This window comes from Panthera tigris, chromosome D3, assembly GCF_018350195.1.
Source record: "Panthera tigris isolate Pti1 chromosome D3, P.tigris_Pti1_mat1.1, whole genome shotgun sequence".
NCBI classification, from domain to species: Eukaryota; Metazoa; Chordata; class Mammalia; order Carnivora; family Felidae; genus Panthera; species Panthera tigris.
In genome coordinates, this window is record NC_056671.1 from 14086684 (window position 1) to 14112100 (window position 25417).

Below are 25417 nucleotides of genomic sequence, written 5' to 3' on the forward strand. Positions count from 1 at the left end.
TAGGACCCGCAGGTGTTCATCAGAACACAAAGACCCGTTTGCTATCTTCCTTTTTTTAATATATATTTTAATGTTTTTATTTATTTTTCAGAGAGAGAGAGAGAGAAAGACAGAGCATGAGCGGGGGAGGGGCAGAAAGGAAGGGAGACACAGAATCCGAAACAGGCTCCATGCTCTGAGCTGTCAGCACAGAGCCTGACGCAGGGCTCGAACCCGTGAACTGCGAGATCATGACCTGAGACGAAGTCAGACGCTTAACCGACCGAGCCCCCCAGGCACCGCCCCCCACCTTCGCCATCTTTCAATTCAAGAAATAGAGGAGAGGGTAGCAGGCTTGGGGAATGAGGAGGAAAAAGATTACTAGCTCTGGTCTGAGGTCAGGTTGAGATCAGATTTGCATCTTCCATTCTGCCTGTTTAAGTCAAGGAGAAGCAGAGAGGGGGCTAGCATTTGTTGCTGGCCTACTGTGCGGCTGGCCCTTTACCCACATAAAGTGGCTAAGAGTCTGGGATGTTGAGTCAGAGAGACCGGTGGTTTGATGAGCAGATCTACCTACTGGGAGACTTTGCATTTACTCCTGAAGGCCTCCGTTTCTTCATCTGTCACATGGGGAGGAACAGACCCTACCTTCCAGGGTTGTTGCAAGGATTACATGAGCTCACGCATGCGAGCTGTTCAGCAAAATGTCCAGCACTTAGTAAGCCCTCAATACATGATCCCATCAGCACCATCCATCACACTCAATGCCCATCTCAGCATCTAGCAGAATTATTATTATTTTTTTTTTTTTAATTTTTTTTTTTCAACGTTTTTTTATTTATTTATTTTTGGGACAGAGAGAGACAGAGCATGAACGGGGAGGGGCAGAGAGAGAGGGAGACACAGAATCGGAAACAGGCTCCAGGCTCCGAGCCATCAGCCCAGAGCCTGACGCGGGGCTCGAACTCACGGACCGCGAGATCGTGACCTGGCTGAAGTCGGACGCTTAACCGACTGCGCCACCCAGGCGCCCCAGAATTATTATTTTTTAAGTTGTTTTCTTTACTTTTTTTTTTGAGAGAGTGGGGGGGGGGGCAGAGAGAGAGGGAGAGAGAGAATCCCAAACAGACTCTGCACTGTCAGCACGGAGCCCAAAGCAGGGCTTGATCTCATGAACCGTGAAATCATGACCTGAGACGAAATCGAGAGTCGGATGCTTACCTACTGGGCCACCCAGGTGCCCCTCCAGTAAAATAATCATCCTCCACATACAACTGTGATTGGACCCAAAGTTTTGCACGTACTAGGCAAAAACTCCCATAAGGGACTGTGAATTCCCATTCTGATTGTTGCAAAAACAGAAATGTTGCTATTAATGGAAAAGTAAGTTCAGGCTTCAAGCTGGTGATCTCTGAAATGCATGCTTATAATTATATCCTGCCAATATCCTGTGTGGGGTATAAATTCCCGAAGCTTCCAGGAACTTCACGGCAGCTGCAGCATCGTGTTCATCAACTCCTCAGTCTTTCCAGGGCCAGGAAAATGAGTGCACCCCGTTGCTCAAACCAACCATGGCTTACTCCACACTTCCACCTCATCACCTGTGGCTGGAGTCACTGTGCAAAACCAGGAAATTTTCAGATAAAACACGGTATTTGGATGCAAAAACACAGGTTAGGAGAACATACAGCCCCAGAGAAGAACCAATAAGTACACAAAATCCAAATAGAAAGATCCAATAACAGAGCCACGGCTCATTGAAATGAAAATCAGTAGAGGCGCCCGGGGGGGGCTCAGTCGGTTGAGCATCCGACTTCAGCTCAGGTCATAATCTCACGATTCACAGGTTTGAGCCCCATGTCGGGCTCTGTGCTGACAGCTCAGAGCCTGGAGACTGCTTCAGATTCTGTGTCTCCCCCTCCCTCTTTGCCCCTCCCCTGCTCATGCTCTGTCTGTCTGTCTCTCAAAAATAAATAAGAACATTAACAAAAAAATTTTTTAATGAAAATTAGTAAAGTGCCAGCTTATATGGAAAGAAATAAGTGCGAGCGCATCCAGCCAAGCTACCGAAGGCAGAAGGAGAAGGAACGTGTTTAAAGGGCATTCAAACACTGGAATAAATTGGGAGGCTTGGGCTAGTTAACTCAGTTTTCTAAACTCACTTTTTACCTTCCCAGGGAAACGATTATGGGTCTCACCCCTACAGAAGTGAGCAGTGACCTAAATTAGAACACAGGAAATGTTTCTATTTGCACAGACATGCCCCAACCAACATGGGTGGGTGACCTGGGACATGGGACTTCCAGTGCTAAACCCAGGAAAGTCCCAGGCAAACCGAGATGTTTGATCGCATTATTGAATATTGTAATGGCACTCTAAAGTTGGCACTCCAGGGGCACCTGCGTGGCTCAGTCGGTTGAGCGTCCGACTTCAGCTCAGGTCATGATCTCGCGGTTTGTGGGTTCGAGCCCTGCATCGGGCTCTGTACTGACAGCTCAGAGCCCGGAGCATGTTTCGGATTCTGTGTCTCCCTCTCTCTCTGCCCCCTCCTGTGTATGCACTCTCTCTCTCTCAAAAATAAATAAATATTAAAGCGGCACTCTAGAACTGAATTACAAGTATACCACAGTCCCATTGGTTGGCAATGACTGTTTCACTATATAAACCAGAGGCAATTCCACCAAGGGCAATTCTGCTCCCCCTGGGAAGATCTGGCAATGTCTGGAGACATTTTTGGTTGTCACAACTTGGGATGGAGTATGTGTCTGTGTGCACGTGTGCGCGCGTGTGTGTGTGTTGGGGGCGCTCCTGGCATTTGGGGGGTGGAGGCCAGTGACGCTGCTAATTATCCTGCAATGCACAGGGCAGTTGCCCAAACAAGGAATTATCAGGCCCCAAATTTCAATGGTTCTGAGGTTGAGAAAACCCATTATAAATGCTTGAACATGTCTCCCAAGAAGGATGGTTCAGAATATCCTAAAAGACAAATGGGGAACAAGAACTATGGAAAAGGATGAAATGTGCTACATTTTCCAGAACTTTCCCTCACTTCAACCCACACAGGTGATTTAGTGAGTAGGGTTCTCTTCCTTCTTTGCATTAATAGAAAATCCGTCTCTGCAACTTAATACATGCTGACCAAATTATTGAAAGATTCTGATTTGAGGGAATCCTCAAGTCATTAATGCGATTGGTGCACTCACAGGTCCTATGACATCCAATTCAGAGAGGTTTAGAAACTTCCCCAGAACCACACAGCCAGGATGGGGCAGAGCCAGGACCTAAACAGCTCTCTCTGCCCCCTGCTGTTGTTTTATTATGCTAAGTTGGGTTCCTTAGAAGCAGATCCTGAGATGGGTGTTCTTGTGAGTGGAGAGAGTTCTCCAAGAGAGGCTGTTTCCTTTGCGGGGGAAGCTGGATAAGGAATGGGGGAGAAGCTAAGCAAAGATGTGGTTTCAGGTGACTCTAGTCTCAGCCTGATCCCCCCCGGGGCTCTGGGCTGCGAACCGCACCACAGAGCGTGTCTGCCTTGAGGCAAGCAGGCTGGCCTTCTGTACCCTGCACCTGGCTCTGAGCCACCCAGAGCAGGGGGAGGCTTCTTCCTGGGCACCTTGGGGTGAGGCAGCCACAATCACCCAAGGGCAACCCCCCCCCCCCCCCGGGGAGGTCTCAGGTATGAACTGTTTGCAGCGGCTCCCACAGCAACCGGTAAATGAGGTCACCAGGAAGGTAAGCAGACCGTCGGGTCACATGTGGGTGAGGGAAGACTGTGCTCTGTGACCGCTAACTTCATCATTCCGTCTTCAAAGCAGAGGAGCGACTGCTCCCTGGTCTTAGAGAAAAAGGAGACTTAGCACCTGCCAGGCATTCTGACTCCCAGACCCCTCGCGTCTCAGGCCGTAAGAGCAGGTGACCGGGAGAACATCAGAACTCCTGGCTTCTGCCTGCTCCTACTTTCCTGCAAGAAGCGAAGGCCACCCTGATACCAGCACTGTCTTCCCCAAGGCCTTGCCCTTGGCAAGTGACCCACTCCAGCAAGATGACAGCTCCAGGGTTCAAGGAACGGGGCTGGATGGGAAGCGAGCGGTCCCTACCCAGGCTGGGAGCCACAGGGAGTAACACCCACGAGTCACAGCGGCATGGCCTGGTGCCCTGTCTGCACAGAAGAATCGGTATTCCCCGGCCCCCAGGCCCCGCCCAGGACAAACAACTGAAAAATATGCTCGAGTCCTTCTAAGTCCTGATCCAGGCTTTGCCCGTGCCTGTGTCCTTGCCTGTGACCTCGCCCAGAACACCCTTCCCCCTGCTCCACCTGGCTACTTCCCACTCCTTCCTCAAGACTTCAAGGGCTTCTTTTTTGTTTTCTTAATGTTTATTTATTTTTGAGAGAGAGAGAGACAGAGAGAGAGAGAGACAGAATCCAAAGCAGGCTTCCGGCTCTGAGCTGTCAGCACAGAGCCCGACATGGGGCTCGAACTCACGAACCGCGAGATCATGACCTGAGCCGAAGTCAGACACTCAACCCACTGAGCCACCCAGGTGTCCCTCCTCCCTCAAGACTTCAAAGGCCTCCGGGACAGCCCCCCTGATGTGCATCATGTATGCACCCTTTCCCAGCCTGGTGCAGCCTGGGCACATCCCCCTACAGTAATAATTACCTACCTGCTTCACCCCTCCTTCTAGAACCATGTTTCTCACTCACACCCCAGTGCAAATCTGAATCCTCTGGGAAGCTTATTAAAAATGCAGGTTTCGGGGCGCCTGGGTGGCTCGGTTGGTTAAGCGTCCGACTTCGGCTCAGGTCATGATCTCACGGTCCGTGAGTTCGAGCCCCGCGTCGGGGTCTATGCTGACAGCTCAGAGCCTGGAGCCTGTTTCCGATTCTGTGTCTCCCTCTCTCTCTGCCCCTCCCCTGTTCATGCTCTGTCTCTCTCTGTCTCAAAAATAAACAAACGTTAAAAAAAAAATGCAGGTTTCGGGGCACCTGGGTGTCTCAGTCGGTCAAGCATCTGACTTCTTGATTTCGACTCAGGTCACGACCTCATGATTCGTAGGTTTGAGCCCCACATCGGGCTCTGCAGTGACAGTGTGGAGCCTGCTTGGGATTTTCTCTCTCCCTCTCTCTCTGCTCCTCCCCTGCTCTCTCCCTCTCTCTCTCTCTCTCTGTCAATAAATAAACAAATTAAAAAAATGCAGGTTTCTACGCCCTATGGCCAGAGTCTGGGCCAAGAAGTCTTGGGAGGGACTCAGATGTGATGATTTTAAGTTTTAAGTCACTAGCAGTGACCATGAGCATCTGGAGGATAGCAACGGTGTCTCTTTCACCTTTGAACCCCAAGAGGTAGCACAGAAACGCCCCTCACAGCACACACCGAACCAGAGATGCTGACTGAACTGAACCCAACCCAAAAGAAGGAGTGGGGAGAGGGGAGGCTAAAACACGCAGGAGAGACAGATAATTCAAATGCTACTTCTCCACCGACAGTTTTGAAAGACGTCCCCCTCCCTTCCATATTCAGCCCATGCAGTAAAAGCAAACAAAACAAAAAAACAAAAAACACACATATGCACAAAAATACCTCGGTTCAAACTCTCCCTGCTTAGAGCACAAGCCACGGAATTCACCGCTGTGCACTATCCCGTAAGAAACGCAGATAGGGGTGGACGGGTTTCCAAGGAACCAGAACTCAGCTCTGCGGAAACCTGTGGAAGGACCCCGAGGAGGAAAGATGCAGACAAGGCATGAACGAGGGCTGGGAAACCCATCAGCACGTTCCTGCAGCTGAATCTGCAGTCAGCAGACAATACGTGGATGGTGCTGACATCCGACCACTTAGAACGAAAACTCCATTCCGCGCTCATGAACCTATTAGATGAAAAGTCCTCAATTCAGATAACTGCAAATTGCTTTCTGAGCATAATTTCCTATTAGTTCGCTAATCTCTCTATTCAGAACGCCAACAAGACAGCTGATGATAATTCCGGAGGAAGTGGCCATTAAGCCGAGGCAGGAGGAAAGGGGGTTAGACGTTCGCAAGTATCCTGGCTTCCTGGGTGGGGGGGGTACCCCAAAATTAATCCGTGAAGTTAGTAACAGCATTAGCTTTCGTTTATGAAGTTCTTATAATGTGCCAGGTACAGACTGAGCATCTTACCTTACGTATTAGCTCACTTAATTTTTGTTTTGTTTATTCGTTTGTATTTTTGTTGTTTTTTTAAACAGTCGAGTGAGGTAGATATTATTTGGACAGGAGAAGAAATGGGGCTCAGAAGTGGTCACACAGCTATTCGTGGAAGAGTCAGGATCCAAATGCAGGTGTGTGTGTCTGACCTACAGCCTGGGTTCCAGTCATGCCTTATCTGTTTGGCTTCTCACACAAATATTACTGGAGAGACGATGATGAAGAAGAATCAAGTTTATAGCACTGAGGCCAAGAGATGAAACGGCACAAAAGCCTGAAAAATAGTGAGCAAAGATCGATCGATTTTTGTAAAAACAAAAAACAAAAAAAACAAAACCACAAAAAAAAAAAACAACAAAAGCCCCAAACACAAACCTCATGTGCTGAAATGTCAGGCTGGAAAAGAAAGCTTGATGTTGGCAAACTACCACTTTTTTGTAGAGCAGTGGTCCCAGGACCAGCAGCATCAGCTGCACCGGGGAACTTACCGAAATGCAAATCCTGGGGCTCCACCCCAGACTCTGGGGCGGGCCCGGGAATCTGTGTTTTAACACACCCTCTAGGGGATTCTCATGCACACCCAAGTTTGAGACCCGTTATCTAGACAAAGAAAATCAGCTCTAACAGGGAATTTGGAGATCACTCAGAGGAGTGCTTCTCAGACCTTAATGCGTGCAAGAATCACCAGGACAGTCTTAAATTGCAGAGTCTGGTGCAGCAGGTCTGGGCATGGTCTGAGAGTCTGCATTTCTAAACAGCCCCCAGGTGCTGCTGCTGCTGGCCCAGGGACCACTGTAGAGTCACCAGGGTCCAATCCAATCCTTTTCACCCAGGGAGTTTCTAGCAACAACAGAACCAACATTGCTTTAGGTTTAAAAAACAAACAACAACAGCAACAAAAAGAACAAGCAAACTAAAAAAGTCATTGCCTTCAGGGCAGATTCAAATCCATGGCTCTGGAATGCTTCCAGAGAACAGGAAATGTCCAGTGCCACAGACACGGCTTTTCCAAAGTTCCGGTTCAAGTATAAAGTCTTCCCTGAGCACTTTAATTAAAATCTTAGCCCTAAGCCCGGCCCTTCCTCTCTTCCTTCACTGCTTCCTTCTTCTCTTTAGTTTCTGGCACCCTCTGCACAGATGATCTGTTTTACTGGGTTGCTTACTGTCCCTCCCCTCCCCTAGCACGTAAGGTCCAGGAGGGCAGGGGTTTTGTGCGTTTTATTCACTGTGATCTCCCTGCTGCCTAGAAGAGCTCCTGGCACATTTATGGAGTAGCTGCTCATAAACAGCTGAGTAAATGAACAAGCAGTTCTGCCCATTTTTTTTCTAAAAAGCTGCCTCCCCATTCTCCGTGCCCCCTCTGTGCAATGCCATCTGTCACTCTCTTTATGCATGCACTTCAGTCCCCCCGAAATCCATTTCTCTGTAGGTGCGTCTTTCCCTAAACCCCTTGACAACGGCGTCTGTGCGTTACCCATTTCTGTCCCCCATCCAACCCTCTGTCAGCCCATCAGTGTGTCCCAAATTTTGCCCATCTTCAAAACCACGTAAAAACTGCAGTATTTGGTTCATGGAAGAGTGAATCCAAACTTCAGCTGGTGACAGCAGTAAAAATAAAGCCAGCTCATAATTACGTACTAGAGATAGCTCTAAGCTCTGTTGTAGTTAACACAAGTACAAAATTGTTGTCGTTACACAAGTGTCAAAAAAAACACCGGAAGCATGTCGGAACTTTCACAGCAGCTCCGGACTCTGCTTTCACTGCTCTGGCAGCTTTTCTGAGAGCTGAGCAAAGTGGTGAGATCGACGGTAAAATCCAAATATGGCTGGAATGCTGCCTCTTATCTAGCCGTCTCTGCGCAAGGTGGAGTGAGGAAGAACGTTCTCTGACGAAACACCGTAATCGAGGGCAAGAACATTCCACTGGCTCCTTCCAGTAGCTCTACTGAGGGCACCAGCGTCAACCCACTTTGCAGATCAGAAAACTGAGTCGCGAGATGACAACAAGCCTCTTGCTCAAGCTCATACAGAGAATGTAGCAATTGAGCTGGGGCTCAAACTCAGGTCTGGCTGCTTCCAAAGCCTGTGCTTCTCCCCCAGGTCCGCCCCCCCCCCACCGCCGCCACCCCTTCCCCAGAGGCCTCCCCCAACCCTTGGCAGGGTCTGAGTCTTTGTTCATTACTTCTGGAACAGAGAACAGGAGCAAAGGCCACCTCAGAGTTCCGCCTCTAGGGCTGAAAATTAAATGGCTCAGGAGGTGTTCAGCCTCACTGACTCCTGGCTGCGTCCCTGTCACCTAATTACCTGACTTCAAAGCCTCCACTCCGCAGGTGTGAGGATGTGAGGGCTGCCGCTTCCCCTCAGAACACGGTGTGACTACGCATGGATGACACAGCCCCCCCCACCCCCACCCCGCCCCGAGAAGCTGGGGTATGGGACGCATCAGACAGCCTTCAAGTTGGACCCCACCGCCTGGCCTTGGAGTCAGAAAGCCCAGAGGCCACCACCCTGAGGGCTCACCTGAGAACCAGGGTCTAAGGAAGACCAAGGTGGGGACGTGGGCCTCCAGATGGTAACAGTCTCCCCACCTCGCCTTATGCCGCTGCTGCTGTCTCCTCCCCCCTCCCTCAAGGGACAGGATGTTGGGGGGCCTGAAGGAGCCCGAATGGGAGTTCCCAGCCTGGGCTGGACAAGGACAGAGGGACTCCTACATTCTCTGAAACTAAATGGCTCCTATAAAGCAGACGGAAAGATGCACTGAATATTACTGACAATTTTCTAGGGATTGGACCAGGGAGGTATTTCACACAGGCTTAGGGAGAGAGAGAGGGAGGCCAGGCAAAAAGGCATTTGTGACCTCTGACAGAAGACAGAGCTCAGAGGCTGGCACCGTGCTGTGTCCTTTCGTGCTGATTTACTGAATGCTTAGACCGTATTGGCCAGGTGTGACGATTATTCCTTTCGTGCAGATAAAGTGCACACGCGCGCGCACACACACACACACACACACACACACACACACACACACACACACAGAGGCAGGAACAGAAAGGTGAGGTGAACTGCCCAAGGTCACACAGCAAGAGCATCACAGAGCCGGGATTTGAACCTATCTTACTCTGACTCCAGAGCCCATACTGGACATCAGCATTATTCTGTCACCTCCCTGCCTTTTGCCAGCTGTGACCTGGAATGCGTGTGTGGAGTTGGGGAGGGCTGTGAGAGCTCGAGAGCGACATGATGCCACAGAAGGAAGGGGAGTTAGGGGGTCGGGGCCGTGTGCCCGCAGGCAGGTGACTTCCCCTTGCCGAGACTCAGCGTTCACATCTGTAAAATGGGGAGCATCAGAACACCGCCCACCCACCCCCCCCCGCCACCGCCCCAACAACGCAGAGGAGAAAAAATAAAGACGAAAAGGACTTCACAAACTCTAACTCAGGAACTGGTAAACTATCTACAGCTGAGGAGCCAAAGCCAGCCGGCCGCGCAGTTATGGAAATAAGGTTTTACTAGAACAAATACATTGGTCACACCCCTTTTTTTACATATTGTCTCTGGTTGCTTTTGAGCTACAAGGCCTGGCTGAGTGGCTGTAACAGAGACCCCTGGGTCCACCAAGTCTAAAATACTTACTATCCAGTCACCTAGAGAAAAAAACTGTGCCAACCCCTCATGTTAAATGCTGTGACTATGCAGAGTACCGCCGTGGCTCCACACACCCCGTAAACATCTCCGGCACCATCCGTCACCTCTGGTTTTCATTCACAATTGTGCTGCTAGACCCCTCGCCCAAAGGCAGAGGTTCACTTAGGACGCGGTTCTGAAACGTAGGGCAAGCGATTCTCCCGAAAGCTAGGAAACCAAGCTTCCGCAAGCCAGTTCAAAGGCTAGCGTGGCTCTAGCTGACGTCAGGCACCCTGAAAACACTTCCTGGTGCAGCCACTTACTTGCAATTTTTACACTTGAGGCCAAAAAGCATTCCTTTTCCACAGACTGTGCACGTCTGAGACATCCAGTACTTGGTGGAAAACCTGTGGAAAAGAGACAGAAAACGTTCAGGGTCAAGGTGACGGTGACCCCCAGCTGTCTCTCAGGATGAACCACGTGAAGGGTGCGTGCACAGGCCCCGGCGTCCAGCCTGGCTTCTTCCGAGGAGTGTGACTTCATCAGGTTGTTTGGGCCGCTGGAGCCTCAGTCTCCCGCTCTGTAAAGTGGGGATGGTAAGCAGGACCGGCCTCACAGGTGCTGGGAGGACGAAACAGGTTATGCACGTCAAGGGGCCTCACAGCGCCTGGCATGTAGTCAGTGCTCACTCGATTGGGCTGGGACTCTACTGTCCCCTGGACATTCATGACAATCCTGCGTTCGTTCAACAGGTATTGCCCAGTGGTCTGCTATATGCCAAGTTCAGTTCTGGGACAGAGTGACGGGTGGGGGGCTAGAACTGCCCTCAGAGGACCACAAGGCGAGGTGGAGCCTCCTGGGAGGCTGGCAGACCGGTGCCCCCTCTCTGCCAATCAAACCATCTGGGGACCTTTGCCAGGCCCCCCCCACCCCCCAAGAGCCGAGGCCTCAAACCTGAGTAGCAGAAGAGTCTCTAAAGTGAAAGCTCTTTTCAGACCGTCGGCTCATCTTCTCCCCCCACCCCCCGCCCCCCCACCACTTGTTGCCAACAGAAGGCAGTTTGGACGCCCCTGATATACAGCTGCCAGCCAGGAACAGAGGTGCGTACGATTAACTTCCAGGGGCTCCCGCGGCCGCTGGGGCGCTTTCTTCCCCAAAGAGATACCAGGCAGTGGCCGGGCTGCCCGAGAAAAGTATTGCAGGTTGCCGGGTCAGAGTTAATTTTCATTTTCAATTTTTGCCACTTTCAGCAGGAGTTGTAGCTAATCTCCACTGCCTCTGAGTGTCAAAATGAAAATCAGAAGTGATTATGTAACTTGGTGCTTGAGAATTTTGAGGGCAAGGTTGCAGCCCTCTGCTGCACCAACTTGCTTGATTTGGGTCAGTCACTCTCCAAGCCGAATGAGGCGCAGCTCAAAGCCTCCGCATGGAGGCAAATGGCAACATTCTGAACGGAGACTCTTGTGGCTAAGAAGACTCCCTCTCCAGTTCTGGACTGGGGGTTGGTTGAGCCTTTGTCTGCCCCTTCCACGGGGCCAGTGAGTTTGGCAGGGTCTACTTTATGGGATTTGGCAGCTCTTAGGAATGGTGACTGGGCTTGTGGTCCATCCCCCTGGCCAGCAGTGTGGGGATGGAGGGGAGGCGGCGTGAGCTTTGTAGCCGGGAGTTCTCTTTCCTCTCCAGTCCTCTCCCATCTCTGGGACCAGCTCTCTCTCTGAGCTCTGCCTGAGGTGACTCTGAGGACAGTGGATGGAATGGGATTTCAATTTCATTTCTTCACCAAGGCTGGGGTGAGTCTAGGTCTCCCGTCCTGGCATGGGGCCCGGGGTCACACTGAAGAGTAACAGGGCATCCCCAGTCCTGGCTCCACTAAGAAGACATTCCTGATGCCCAAGACCATCATCCTTCCTCTGAGAATCAGCATTCGAATATGAGGTACCACCAGATCTAAATTGCTAAAGCTGGGGGATGGGGCTGTGCCACCAGGGCTAGATGGAGCTAGGGGCAGGGTCAATCCAGGGATGAAGCTTCGTCAGGGGTGTGGCCAATCCGGAGGTGGAGCTGATCAGGAGTGAAGCCAATCCAGAGGGGGAGCTGAGCCAGGGGTGTGGCCAACCCAGGATGGAGCTGAACCAGAAGTGGAGTCAATCCAGGTGCGGAGCTGAGCCGGGGGCGTGGCCGATCCAGGGGCGTGGCCGATCCAGGGGCGGGGCTGAGCCAGGGGCGTGGCCGATCCAGGGGCGGGGCTGAGCCAGGGGCGTGGCCGATCCAGGGGCGGGGCTGAGCCAGGGGCATGGCCGATCCAGGGACGGGGCTGAGCCAGGGGTGGGACCGATCCAGGGGTAGAACTGAGCCCGGGGTATTGGGAAGCACACAAAAAAGGCCCTTCTTTTTGATGCCTTTCTCTCTGCGGCTCACGGCCCGACCACGGACGTGTCTATCACGTATTTCTCACTGCTTCCTCCATCGTTTTCTCATTTGGGTCTTAACAACTATTCTGTCAACATATTTCTTTGAAAACCTGTTGACAAGGTGCCATTCCGGGAGACAGGGTGCTCATTCCTACCTCGGGCCCACCCGCCCATGGCGATATGTCTGCCCCTGGTACCGCCCACCCCCACCCCCCACCTTATAGCCCCAATGCCACACACTGTCATGGTCTGTTAAGCATCTAGCCCTCGACTGCACCGCGAGCTCCCCAAGGGCTTCCGGCGCCTTGCGCAGTGCTGAAACCAAGGCATGTAAATTCTCTACAAATACTAGTGCAAAGAATCCATGAATGAGTGAACTGGTCCCTCGGCTAGTTCCCAGACGCCTCTGGGTACATAGAAAGAAAACTCTGAGGAGCAGTGTCCAAAGAATACAGAGTGCCGAGGTCAATTAGCTTGTAGAACCATCCCTCAATCGTGCAGGGCCTCAGTTTCCCTATCTGTCAAATGGATATGATCACACTTGTGCTACTTACCCCAATGAGTTTGTGAAGAGACTGTGAGGGTAATGACATAAAACGTAGAAAGTTAAATCTGGAAAGTCAAAGAACTGCTTAGAAGGGATGTCTAGTAGATACAACGTCCTTCCTGATAGGACAGGTGTACCCCTGGTGAGGTTATTCCACGGACCCAACAGGGCTGGAGCTCTGGGCTGACCTACAGCTCACCAGAGAGTGAGTACCTCTGAGTTCAGAATTCAATCTTGTCTTCTGGGTAGGGAGACCCAAAATTAGGCTGTACAACATTTCTCTTGACAATGATACCGTTTAACCGAGTGGTTATTATGAGCCCTTTGCTTAGCACTTTACATATATTATGCCATTGATCCTTATGACACCCTAAGGGTAGGCAGAATTATCTGATGAGAAAACCGAGCCTCAGAGAGGTTAAGTAACTTCCTTCTGGTTGCAAAGCTTTATTAGCCAGGATGCGAACACAGGACAGTCTGACTCCAAATCCCTGGTTTTTAACCATTATGTGCTGATTTTATAAGGGCCAGGTTAATAAGAAGCCGACATCTCAGTCCCCAGGGGGCACACTGAGGTCTCGCTTGGCAGAGGAGAGAGAGGCATGATGACATAGGAACTGAAGCAAAATATCTGCCTGGCCTTCCCCCACTCTGGGGGCCAGCTATCTACCGGAGGTGGGTACCGGTGCCCACAGGAATCCAGCCTACCTGTGCTTAATGGAGTTGCCGAGGTCTCTACGAGGGATCTGCGGGGACCAGCGCGGCACGGACAGTGTGTCTGCAGGGAGAGAAGAGAGAAGAGCCTGTTACACAGAGGATCAGAGTGGGGCGGGCTCCGGCCAAGCCCGAGAAGGAAGAGGGAGGCTCTCCAGCTTCAGGAAGGACAGTGACCTACCACCATCACTTGCTAAACCAAAGCCAAATGGAACACTGGTTTAACACGTGTCACCTTGACTTCAGCAAGGTCCCCTGGGCAGGGCAACCAGGGAATGCCTTGAAAGAAATCAGCTGTGGAAAGAATAAAATGAGCTCTGCTTCCATTTACAGAGTGCTTAGATTGTGCCAGGCATGTGTTAAGTGACTCACAGGCTTTAGTTCGTTACATCCTCAAAACCACCCCAAAGACAGGGGGTTGTTACCATCCCCACCTTACAGACAATGAAACCGAGGCTTGGAGAAAGGACGTCATTTGTGCAAGATCATACACGTTGGAGGCTGCACAGTAATGCGAGTCCAGATTTGAGGGAGTCTAGATCATATGCCCTTGTGTGCAAAGTTCCAGTGCAGTAGATTTCCAAATGCCAGGCATGCACGTCCCACTTTCCCAGTCTTGTTGTGTCCTGTCCAGCCACAAAATTATTTTATTACTATTTTAAGTTAGCTCTTTTTGTTTAAACACACTTATGTTAAAAGCACACTCTATATAGAAAACTAGTATCACTTGCTGTATATTGTCAGTAACTATGTAAAACATGTCCAAACACATACCATCTAAATAAACTCATGTTAAAATAGGTAGATGGATTGATGAGGAGTGGATGGAAGAGGGGGTGGATGGACAGATGGATGGATAGAGGGGTTGGTAAGTGAGTGGATGGATGAATGGTTGGATACGTGGGTGGATGGTCAGATGAGTGGGTAGATGGGCAGATGGGTAGGTGGGTGGTTGGCTAAATGAATGGCTGGCTGGCTGGCTGGCTGAATATCTGGATAGCTGGATGGATGAATGGTCGGACAGGTAGGTGGACAGACAGATGAGTGCGTAGATGGACAGGTGGGTAGATGGGTGGATAGAATAGTCAGTGGGTGGGTGGGTGGATGGATGGATGGATGGATGGATGGATGGATGGATGGATAGGTGGGTGGGTGGGTGGATGGATGGATGGATGGATGGATGGATGGATGGATGGATAGGTAGATGTATGTATGTATGTATGTATATATGGATGGATGGATAGGTAGGTGGGTAGATGGATGGATGGATGGATGGATAGATAAATGAATGGATAGATAGGCTGATGGATGAATGGGAATGAGGAAGAAACAATAAATCATACAGACTTCAGACTGGGTACTTGCCCTCATCTGGTCTTCCCTTTCATGCTTTAGGTGAAATCCCAGCGACCTCTATTATCCCCTCACCTCTGACTATGTTCTGAGACTTCTTTTGCAGATGCTGAGCACCAGCCCCCACCTTGACTCCATGACCCGGCTGCCCTGGCATCCCTCCTCCCAGACCTCAAAGGCCCCAGGGCGGTGTGAAACGAAGCAGAAATGAAGCAGTTCTGCCCGTGGCATCTTCGCCAGCTAGGAAGACAGGGAACGACCGGCTGACCCACACACCAGCTCTCATTTCTCAGGCCAGATAGATGGAGCCCGCTTCTTATTTTCAGAGCTGCAAACACACACCTCATTTTTCACAGCGATTGCTATGGAGCGGTGTGCTCGCTGGGAGCCCGGCATGTCTGAACCGATCAGGGAGCATTTAACCCCAACCCACTCACTCCCCTCCTCTGTCTAATGACACTGCCCACAGTCCTCTGAAAGCTGTTCCCAGAAACCCCGATTCCACCCTTGTGAAACTGGGACCATTTCTAGGAGAGCTGGTGATTTTCCAAGCCCAAAGGGCAGAGAAAACCCATGAGAGAGACAGCATGATAGATCAATCAGCATCATCGCCGGTGGAATCTCCTCTAGTTGGGCTAACCATTAAATGTCACCAAGTCCGAGCCATTTGACCACTTGTTTCAATTTCCGAGGGAAACGAAAAAGACAAGAAAGAAAAATCAATTTTAAAAAAGAGCGAAAGAGAGCTTTCTTTCCATTGCCACCTCCTTTGGAGACTTCACTCTGATTTGGAAAGACAGACGCTCCTTGCTAACTCTCTAAAATGCGTTCTCCTGCACCGGGGCAGGTACAGATGGGACAGCTGTGCTGGAGAGAGAGCGGTAGCGTGCACAGATACCCAGCCTCGTCGTGGGGAGTCTAGAAAACTAGGAGTGCCAAATGGGCTTCATCTCATGGGACATTGGTAGTGGCTGTCTAGAAAACCGTGTTAAGAAAGATACTGAGGCCCAGTAGGAAAGAACACCACGATTGATTAGCAATGTCTGCCATGGGTGCAGAATAAGGGAGCACCAAGGAGTCTCTGTGTATCTGCCTCTCCCACAAGGACAGGGGCCACACCTTCACCTCTGCATCACAGAGCCAAAGTAAATACTTCAGATGTGTTTGCTGAGTTCAAGAGTATTATAACGAAGCGCTGAGTTAGCTGATCGCTCAATATACATCAGGCATTATGCTGTGCAGTTCATCCCTGGAAACCACGCCCCTGTGCAGTCAGTGTTCGCGTTATTCCCTACAAGGAAGACACAAGGGCTCAGAGAAATGCAGTGACTTTGCTAAAGGTCGCACAGCTCAGTACCAGCAGAACCTCAAGGAGTAATTCTGTAATGGCTCCTAAGTCCTCCAAAGGCCCTACACCAGTGTCCTCCACCAAGGTGACTTCTGCCCCGCCCAGGGGACAAGTGGCAATATCTGGAAATAATTCTGGTTGTCACACTGGGGTTGGGAGGTGCTACTGACATCCAGTGGATAGCAGCCAGGGATGCTGCTCAACATCCTGCAACGTACAAGCCAGTCCCTACACCAAAGAATCAACCAGCCCCAAGTGTTGCAAATGCCAAGGTTGAGAATCCCTGATCTGGATGTCTTCCACAACTCTAGCCACCTCGCGCCCCCCCACCCCTGCCCCGAAAGAAACCAAAACGGTACTTCTGAGGCTCAAGTCTGCAGAGAACAAATCCTCTTTTATTATAAGCACATCTCACTTTTAGATTCATATCCCAGTTAGGCTGTTATTCTCAATTATAGCACCTTCTCAAGAAGTAGAAGTAATTAAGTTTAGTTGTTTGGTTTCATTTCCCAGTATCTGATGGAAGGGGTGATGGAAGGGGTGAATTCTGTCAATTACATTACGCAGCTACAGCATCATTAGTCTCAAGCAATAATAATCTCCGTGTGGTTTCGTCCGTGGGTGGGCAGATGTGAACTTTGAGATCCCCTCTTTCCTTTCTTCGTGTGGATTTCATTAAACTTGCCAACTCAAGCCTTAAAGCAAAGAGAAACTGTTTAAAGGGAAGGGGGGGGAGAAATCTATGAAAATCCAGGCCTTATCATAACAGAGAAGGCAAACAGCATTTACAGCAATTAAACTGATACAGAAACTTCTGTTTAACAATCAAAGCGCCTATTAAGATGTCTCCATAGCTGAACAAAGCTTCTTTTCTACTCTAATTTTCTGATAACAAGCCATGCAGACGTGGAGGCAGAATTGTGTGCGTTCCTGGTGCCTTCAGTCCCAGGGGTAGAATAATAGAAATGTCTTCTCAGATGTTTCCATTTCTAGCATACAGAATGGGAGTATCGCAGGGAAGGAGGGTTCTTCTCTCCTACAAGTACCTGTCTACGCTCTCTCAGAAGTTCCTCCATACAGAAAGGGGATAAACCAGGAGCCCTAGTCTTTGAAACCCCCTCAGGAGCCAGACGGACATACAGAAGCCTCGACACAAGGAACCGACATTAATAAAGCACTCGCATTATGAAGAGCTTTAACATGAGAAACTCGGGCTCTGACCTGCTGGGAAGGAACTCAGGCTAACAGAAGAGCCAGGTGTTCAAAACACATCTATAAACATTTAACAGGTAGAGATCGAGCCCCACGTCGGGCTCTGTGCTGACAGTGCGGAGCCAGCTTGGGATTCTCTCTCCCCCTCTCTCTCTGCCTCTTCCCTGCTCGCACTCCCTCTCTCTCAAAATAAATACATGAAAAACTTTAAAAAGAAACAAAAAGAATTTAAAAACATTTAACAGGTAAAAACAGGTGATGATATAGCAAAGCAAGAGGAGGAGAAAAACATGCTGGAGACGAAGACAAAAAAGAAAAGAAATAAGAAAAATAAAAATAAGTATGCTATTTGTTGGGCATTATCATACGCCAAACACTATTGTCAAATAATCCCTTGACATATATTATCTCATGTAATCCATCTACTACAATACATGACGTGCAAGAATGCAGCAGCTGTTAGGATTAGCCTCATTTCACCAAGTAAATCAGGAAGCTATGCCATTTGCCCAAGGTCACACAGCAAATAAAGGCCAGGGCTGGGGTTTTTAATTCAGGTCACATAGCTTGGGCTCGATAAATGACAACCAATTTCATCCCCATTTCATAGATGGGAATACTGAGGCTTAGAAGCAATAAGCAATTGTCTATAACTAAGAAGTCACTGAGTTAGGATTTGAACCACACACAGAACAAACTGGGTGTTTCTAGTCCAGACTGCTCTCCAGATACACGGAATTCAACCCACCCTGTATGTCCGTGCCTCCTCCCTCTGTCTGGAAAGAGCAAAGGAAATGGTGAACACTGACCCTTATAAGCTCAGGGAAGAGCTGCAGAGTCTTGGGAGGTGGTGTAACAGTATGTTGTTCATTTCAGCCGCCACTCCTGCAGTTTTTCAACAATATTTCGTTGAGTAGAATTATGCCCACATCCCTCCCCCAAGATGTCCTAATCCCTGGAACCCGTAAGTATGTCACCTAACAAGCAAAAGAGATTTTGCAGATTGATTAAATTAAAGCTTATCCAGGTGAGCCCAATGTAATCATAAGAGTCGTTATATATGGAAGGAGGAGGCAGGAGGGCCCAAGTTAGAGAAAGAGATGTGACAGTTGCTGTCTTTGGGGATAGAAAGGACAACAGCCAAGGAAGCTAGAAAAGGCAAGAGAACAGATTCTTCCCTAGAGCTTCCAGAAGGAGCCAGCCCTGCTGACACACCTCGACTTCAGCCCTGTGAGTCTGATTTTGGACGTCTAATCCCCAGAACTGTAAGGTAATAAACAGGTGTTGTTCGAAGCCACTGAGTTTCTGGAAATTTGTTACGGCAGCCATAGGAAACCAATACAGCGTCTGAGCCTGGAGTCCAGAGGGGGAGTCAGATAGTGAGTAAATAAATAAAAGCCCAAGGTAATTTCAGACAGCGATGCATTTCATGAGGGAAATAAAGCAGTGGGGGCTTTGGGATTTGCTTTAAAGCAAGGGGAAGGAACCCTGAAGTTCATTAGAACAGAGTCGGGATGCTGTGCTGGGGGGAGGGGGTCGGTGGGGGGGGGGGTCTCATGCATTTAAGAGCTCCCTCTGGTGGCCAAGGGGAGAATAGCCCAGTCCGGCTGGGACAAAAATAGGCGCTCCCTCCAATTTCTCCTCCCCCCTCCTCCAACTCTCCACCCCACCCAGGCTCAAAACATCAGCCCTGACCCTTACAAGGCCATTTTTTTCCCCAGCCCAGGCCTTTCCCACTTGAGCTGTCGTGATCCCACTTGCAGCCCCCAATAAAAAAAATCCACATCGCAGAATAATCAGTCCACAGAGGACTAATGCTCGGGCTTGGTATGTATCCCAAGTGGGGATATGGCTCTTGGAGCCATTTCTTCACTTAATCCAAACAATCCTATGAGGCTGTATTCCTAGTTTAGAAGTAAGGAAAATGAAAACTTCATTGTTCAAAGTCCCACGACCAGTATCTGGTGTACTTCAGGATTGAACTCAGTTTCCAAAAAAATTAAAGCCTTGCTATCCATCCCTGATAATGTGTCTCCTTCTGAGCCAAATGTAAAAATTGTTTAAGCGATGCAGTCCTAGAACTGGAAAAGACCACAAGAAGCTGTCTGTTGCAGCCTCTAAGCTCTCTACCCTTTCAGACGCAAGCTACACTATCCTTAAATGTTTCCATGGAGATAAAGACCTCTGGGCACAGAAAACTAGTGATAATCACGGCTAACATTTATTGAGCACCTACTGCATGGCAGGACTCAGATTAAGTGCTTTAGATGTATTATTTCATTTACTCGTCATAACTCCATTCTAGGTGGTACAGCTGGGGCTTGAGCAGGGGCACCAAATCTGAGAGCTCATTCTCAGAAACCACCACAAATGAAATGGAAGCTCTGAGCTGCCTTTAAGCTTCCAGCCCAGGGGCACGACAGACTGAGTGAGTTCTTAGCAACAGCGCTGCGTTCAAATCAAGTGGCAAATTCTTTGGGCTCCAAGATACCAGCAACTAATAAGACTGAGACCGTTCAACTTTTCTTGTGGGGTCACAGGCCAGTCGCCGGCTAAAATCCTCCTGATTTATCCAAGGGGCCAACCAATTCTTGGCTAAAGCTGCTCATGTTATTATTCACATAGGAGGGAACAACTCTATTTGCTTTAATATACAATTCAAATATATGAGATCTAAAAGGTTTTTTTTTTTTTTAAATTATGTGCTGTCTCTAAAGGTTACAGTTCCATGGTGTTTCGAGGCCAAGTTGAGTTTATTTGTATATTTGGGCATTATTTTCTCCCTGAGACAGCTACACCCCATTTCCCAAGGTCCAAATTTCATTGTTTAGGGCCCTTGATGGCTACAGAGGCATCCAGAGAACCACCTGGTGCTGGTCAGTATATACATAAGACTGCCTGGGTGCCTTGTCGCAGGGGAAGGAACAAGACAGAGGGGGCTGACATTGGTAAGAGATGGGAGGGATGAGCGAGGAGAGTGCTATTTGCTCCTGATGGAAGAGACCATTCAGGGGAGAGTCAGGGATTCCCATGGCGTTGACTCAAAACAAAGAGCAATGGCAAAGCTACCTGTTTAGAACTAATAAGAGGACTGGGATGGAATGGAGGCATCAGGGTCAAATCAATTCACATGTATTTGGGGTTTAAACTAGGGACAAGGCCCTGAACGTGGGCTTCCCGAGGAGACAGAGCGGCATACTTCATTTCCGAATGGAAAGGGCCTCTAGGTCATCAAGTTGCCCCATGGAGTGTGGGCAAGGGTTCACTGCAGAGGTCCGGTCTGCCAACTACTAGCTAGGAGATTTGGGGCACTTTGACCTCTAGGTCTCAGTTTTGTCTCGTGGGGAAAAGGAGTCATAATATCTCCCTCCCAGGCTGGTTAGGAGGCTGAATGGGGTAATGTAGTTGGAAAAGGCCTGAGCTGAGTGCCTGACACATTATGGTTATTATTGTTTTTGTCATTGTCATCATCGCTCTGCCTCAAGGATTTATGCACCAGTTAGAACATGACAAAGCTATCCAAGGACCATGACTGAGTGCCTGGCTTGGCAAACTGTGACCCTCAGGCCAAAACCAGCCCATCACCTGCTTTCGTACATAAAGCTTGATTGGCATACAGCCTCACCCACTCATTTAATACATCGTCTGTGACTGCTTCCTCACTACGACAGCAGAGTTAAGTCGCTGTGACAGAGATGTTATGGCCCACAAAGCCGAAAATAATTATTACCTGGCCCTTTACAGAAAAAGTGCGTCAACCCCTTTTTTAGGGCTGTGCAACTCGTTTCCTTAGCTGATTAGCAGAGAGATTTTTCCCCCCTTTTTCCCTTCTAGTCTTATTGAGTATACCTGACAAGTAAAGTGGTGAGATCTCCAAAGTATATAATGTGATTATTTGACATCCATATCCATTGTGGAGGCTTCCCCCACCCCCCACTCTGAAGTCAGAAGACCTGGATTGTAGACACATTTCTGCCACTTACATGGTGTGGATCCTTGGACAAATGACCTGCATTCTCCAGGCCAAAATGTGCGTGGCCACTTGGTGTCGTCCCTCTGCTCACCTGATCCCAGCATCCTGTGGCTTGTTTCATTTCACAGAAGAGCGGAGCAAGGCACAGGAGGACCAGTAAGCAGTCCAGCTAAGAATCTAACCCATACGGGTCTCACCCTGAGCCTGTGTTCTTCCCAGCCCTCCCTGTCTCCTGGTAGAATAATCCATGAGGAGGCAATGTCTCTGATTACCTGCCCACCGCTGAAATCCATGTCAGCTCGTGAAAGCAGAGGGGAAGGAAAATTAACTCTCTCCTCTCACTGCTTCTGACTGGGCTAATTAATCAGATTACCCAGCTGTCACTTCATCGAGACAGAGAGAAGACCGTGAGGATCCCTAAGTTATAATTGGAGGCATGGTGGTGCCGGTCTCGGCCAAAGGGAGGAGACAGAGAAAGTGCCTTCTTGAGAGGGTCTCCGGGTAGAAGTCTACCTTGGCAGGACAGATGAGCAGTCAGGGCACTGAGCAAATGGTAGGACAGATGAGCAGTCAGGGCACCGAGCAAATGGTAGCACAGCTGACAGAGGGCTCATATGCGGGGCAAGAGGCAGGAAAGTGCAGACACAGGGTGACAGGGGCAGACAGGGAATCACAAAGTTCTCCACACCCATTCCTCCTGGCCCCAGGTTACAGATTTTTTTTTTTTTTTAATATTGAAGCCAAACCAGAAGCACCTTCAAGATCCCGGGGACCCACTAAAATCATTCTCCCCCTTTGAAGAAGCCATTGCCACCTTGTATCTGAGTCCTGGCAGGTCCCTGCTGAGCGGGGATCCCCTGAATTCCCCACAAGTTGACGGTGATGCCCTCACTCCCTCTCCCGGGGAGCAACATGAATCCCGGAGTCATCACCTGTGATTTATTTCAGCCCCTCAGGTGGCCTCAATTAAATTTCACCGCCGGTAAAGGAAGAGACGATGGCTGAGGCATTTAATTACATTTTATAATGTGCTCACTGCTGAATTTATTAAAGTGTATCAGGGATTTTTAACCTCGTAACCAAACAATGGGAGACCCCGTGCCACACGAGTAATTATCTTCCTTGTGGGGATGATGGATGGAAAATCCACGATGTTAAAAGTAGGACGGGGATGCATGCGGGGTGGAAAGTGAGGCAATGGGGCTCTAATTCCGTGAGCTACCACCCCACAGATTGGAGTGGGGGGGGGAGTGGTATTAATGATCAGTCTTCCCTCAACTCTAAAAAGATGTATTGGGAAAGCTTTCTTCTTCTAGTATCCCTACCCGAAACTCTCCCCTCGAATTTCCCCTTGATATAATTTTACCGCTATGGTGTGGAAAGAGGCAGAGGGGATCATCCTGAAATGTCAAAAGCAGCTTATAGAAAAAGATATTAAAATTAAAATACAAAAAGGGAATAAAATCTTATCTAGAAATCCAGAAGACTCTCATTAGGATAATGGATCCACCTTGGTTTATTTGGGAAATAAATTTTTAATAAGGAAATGCATGCGGTGGGAGTTTGGTGGGTGTTGGGGGGGGGGTATGGGTTCCTTAAATATGATCCTGAGAGTAGGCTTGGGGTATCCACAATCACTGCCTCAAGGACCTTTGTCATAGGTCATATCTACCACTCAAGTGACAGAGAAAGGCCCGATGGAGAGGAAGAATCTGCTGATCGTGGCCAAGGGGACAAAAATGCCCCATGCATCTGGAAGGCAGCAGAAGGTGAGGGCCAGTTGTGGGCTCCAAATTGCCCTTAGCCCCATGGCTGTCCCCAGCCCCCGCCCCAGCCCTCCCCCAGTCACATTCATACCATAGATCAGCTCTGTACCTCCCACCTTTAAAGATGCTGTTCTCTCTTCCCAGAACATGCTTCCCCTCCCCACTCCTCTTAGCCAGACTCATGCCAACTCCCCTTCCAAGATCCAGCTCAGGCATGGCTTCTCCAGGAAGCCCTCCCTGAATGCACAGGTGGGCAACGTCCCTGCCGTGACCCCCTCGGAGCATCCCGTGCTCACCCCTCCAGGCCAGCTGCCTCATCACATGGAGAGCTCTGCTTACGAATCTGTCCTCCCCACAGCCCTTGACCATGGGAGTGGGAGCCACCAATGACTCATCTTTATGTGTCCAGTGTCTCTTTCATTCCCTCCTGCCTCATTAACTAGCACAATGGTAGGCACAGAGTGGCACTTCCACAAGTATTTATTAAATAAAAGAACGAATGAATGACCAACCTGCCCTGTGAGTTAAGTACCAATGATCTCATTTTGCAAACAGGAAAACTGAGGCTGGGGGTCACCTAAGGAAAATGTTCTTCTGGCAGCTGAACCTAGATCTCCTTAACTGCGGGGCCCCACTTGGGAGCCTTATGGTCTCTCTTCAGATAATCAGGAAGAGAGACCACTAGCAAAGTTGGTAAGGGGTCTTCTTCTGTACCCTTCCTGGGAGAGAAGCCCCCAGCATGAGGACAGACAGCCTGGAGACCCGGAGAAGCTTAGGGGCCCGGCTAGCAATCCCAAGCCAGCTCGGACCACACAGATACAGGACCTGTCTCCTTGACCTGAAGGAAAATGCTAATTGGAAGAGGCTGGCTTACTGTGCCCGGCTCAGGCTTAAATGAGGACAAAACAAGAGTTGACAGACAGAGGCCCCACGCTGCCATCACCACAAATGTCCCTGTGAAGGGAGAAAAACAGCCAGCCCTGTGCTCCATCAATTTCAATTGTAAATGGTCTCACGTTGAAATAAACCAACAGAAACGGCAGATCAGTGACAGGCGTGGGGCGGGGAGAAGCGGGGGACATGCAGACCACAGGCTGGAATCTACAAGTTGGGCTTAACATCCGGACCCAGACACGGATGACAGGACACGTTTGTGGACCGCAGTGCAGGCAACCCCGGGGCCCAAACCCCCTCTTTTTGCCTTAGAGGCAGACGGACAAAATGGAATGAAATTTACAGGGGCAGACCCGATTTGAATTCCTAATTCTGACCTTATGATTCTTTGTCTTCCCCTCTTCGGACTTCCTCCTCTGTAAAATGGGAGTGATAAAACCCATCTTGTAGAGTTTCCCTAAGGGCCACCCATGGATATGAAGCAAGTGCCTGGCACACAGTAGGTGTGTGCTTTCCCCTTGAGCAACCCAGGTGCCTGTTTGCAGCTTTGCTTAGCAGCTCTTTTCCCTGGCCTGAGAAGACAAAACCCGGGGACAAGACTCTTTAGGGAACGAGGCCATGACTCTGCGGAGAACAGCGATGAGTTATGGGGAGGGCAGAACTGTCTAGGTCCCTCTGGCCATTTATTCCTTTCCTCTCGTCCTGTTCTCCAAGCGTGTCCATAGCCCTTGCGTGCCCGAGTGTGATGGATGGGTCTTAAGTTCCTCGCACACTACATCATCAATTACTTACATATTTATTGCCTTGAACTGAGTTTATGGATCTTAAATCAGAGCCATTCTGAGTTGCTTGAGCTGAAGTTCTCCCCCAGTGGAAATGTGATGTTTTTTAATTATGCAGTCGCCCGGTAGTTAATGTTCAGTGGAAGTTAATTGTCCGTAGAACAAAGGGCCGCTGAGAAGTTCCCCACACAGAGCCATTTCATGGAATTTACTGCCTGAGTGGGCTCAGCAGGGACAGACCAGGCGAGCTTGCTGCGAAAGACCCCAGTCCGGCCTCAAGAAACCCAAAACACCAGGCATCTTCGGTCTCAACTCCAGGCAACAGACAGCCTCCCTCTCTCAGTCCCCTGATGCTCAAAGCACCATTTAGAGACGGGTCACATTGTCTGTGGTTGGCAGACTATGGGGGAGCCAGCCCCGTAACAGATCACATTCCAAGGTCAAGATGGGTACCCACTGTCTAAAGCATCCTTAGATGGGACTGAAATGCCAGAGACGTGACAGGTCCTGGTCCGGATGTGGCAGCTGTGAGAGAGGGGGCCGTGGTTTACCAAAGAGAAGTGCTGTCAGTAGAGGGGGTACAGAGAACTTGAAGGTAAGGAAAGAAGCTGGACCTCGGAGAGTGAAACTAG

The 25417-nt window shown here is 49.7% G+C and overlaps 1 protein-coding gene across 5 annotated transcripts in view; it reads right to left on the minus strand.

Moving 5' to 3' along the window:
- The window catches only part of KSR2 (kinase suppressor of ras 2), a 436218-nt gene that overhangs the window by 103538 nt on the left and 307263 nt on the right, over nt 1-25417 (minus strand). For all 5 annotated transcript variants that reach the window (XM_042961772.1, XM_042961770.1, XM_042961771.1 and 2 more), the window contains exons 8-9: nt 13452-13521; nt 10109-10192 (exon numbers count right to left, since the gene is read on the minus strand). In XM_042961772.1, coding sequence (XP_042817706.1) covers nt 10109-10192; nt 13452-13521 — 154 coding nt within the window. The remainder of the gene's footprint in view (nt 1-10108; nt 10193-13451; nt 13522-25417) is intronic.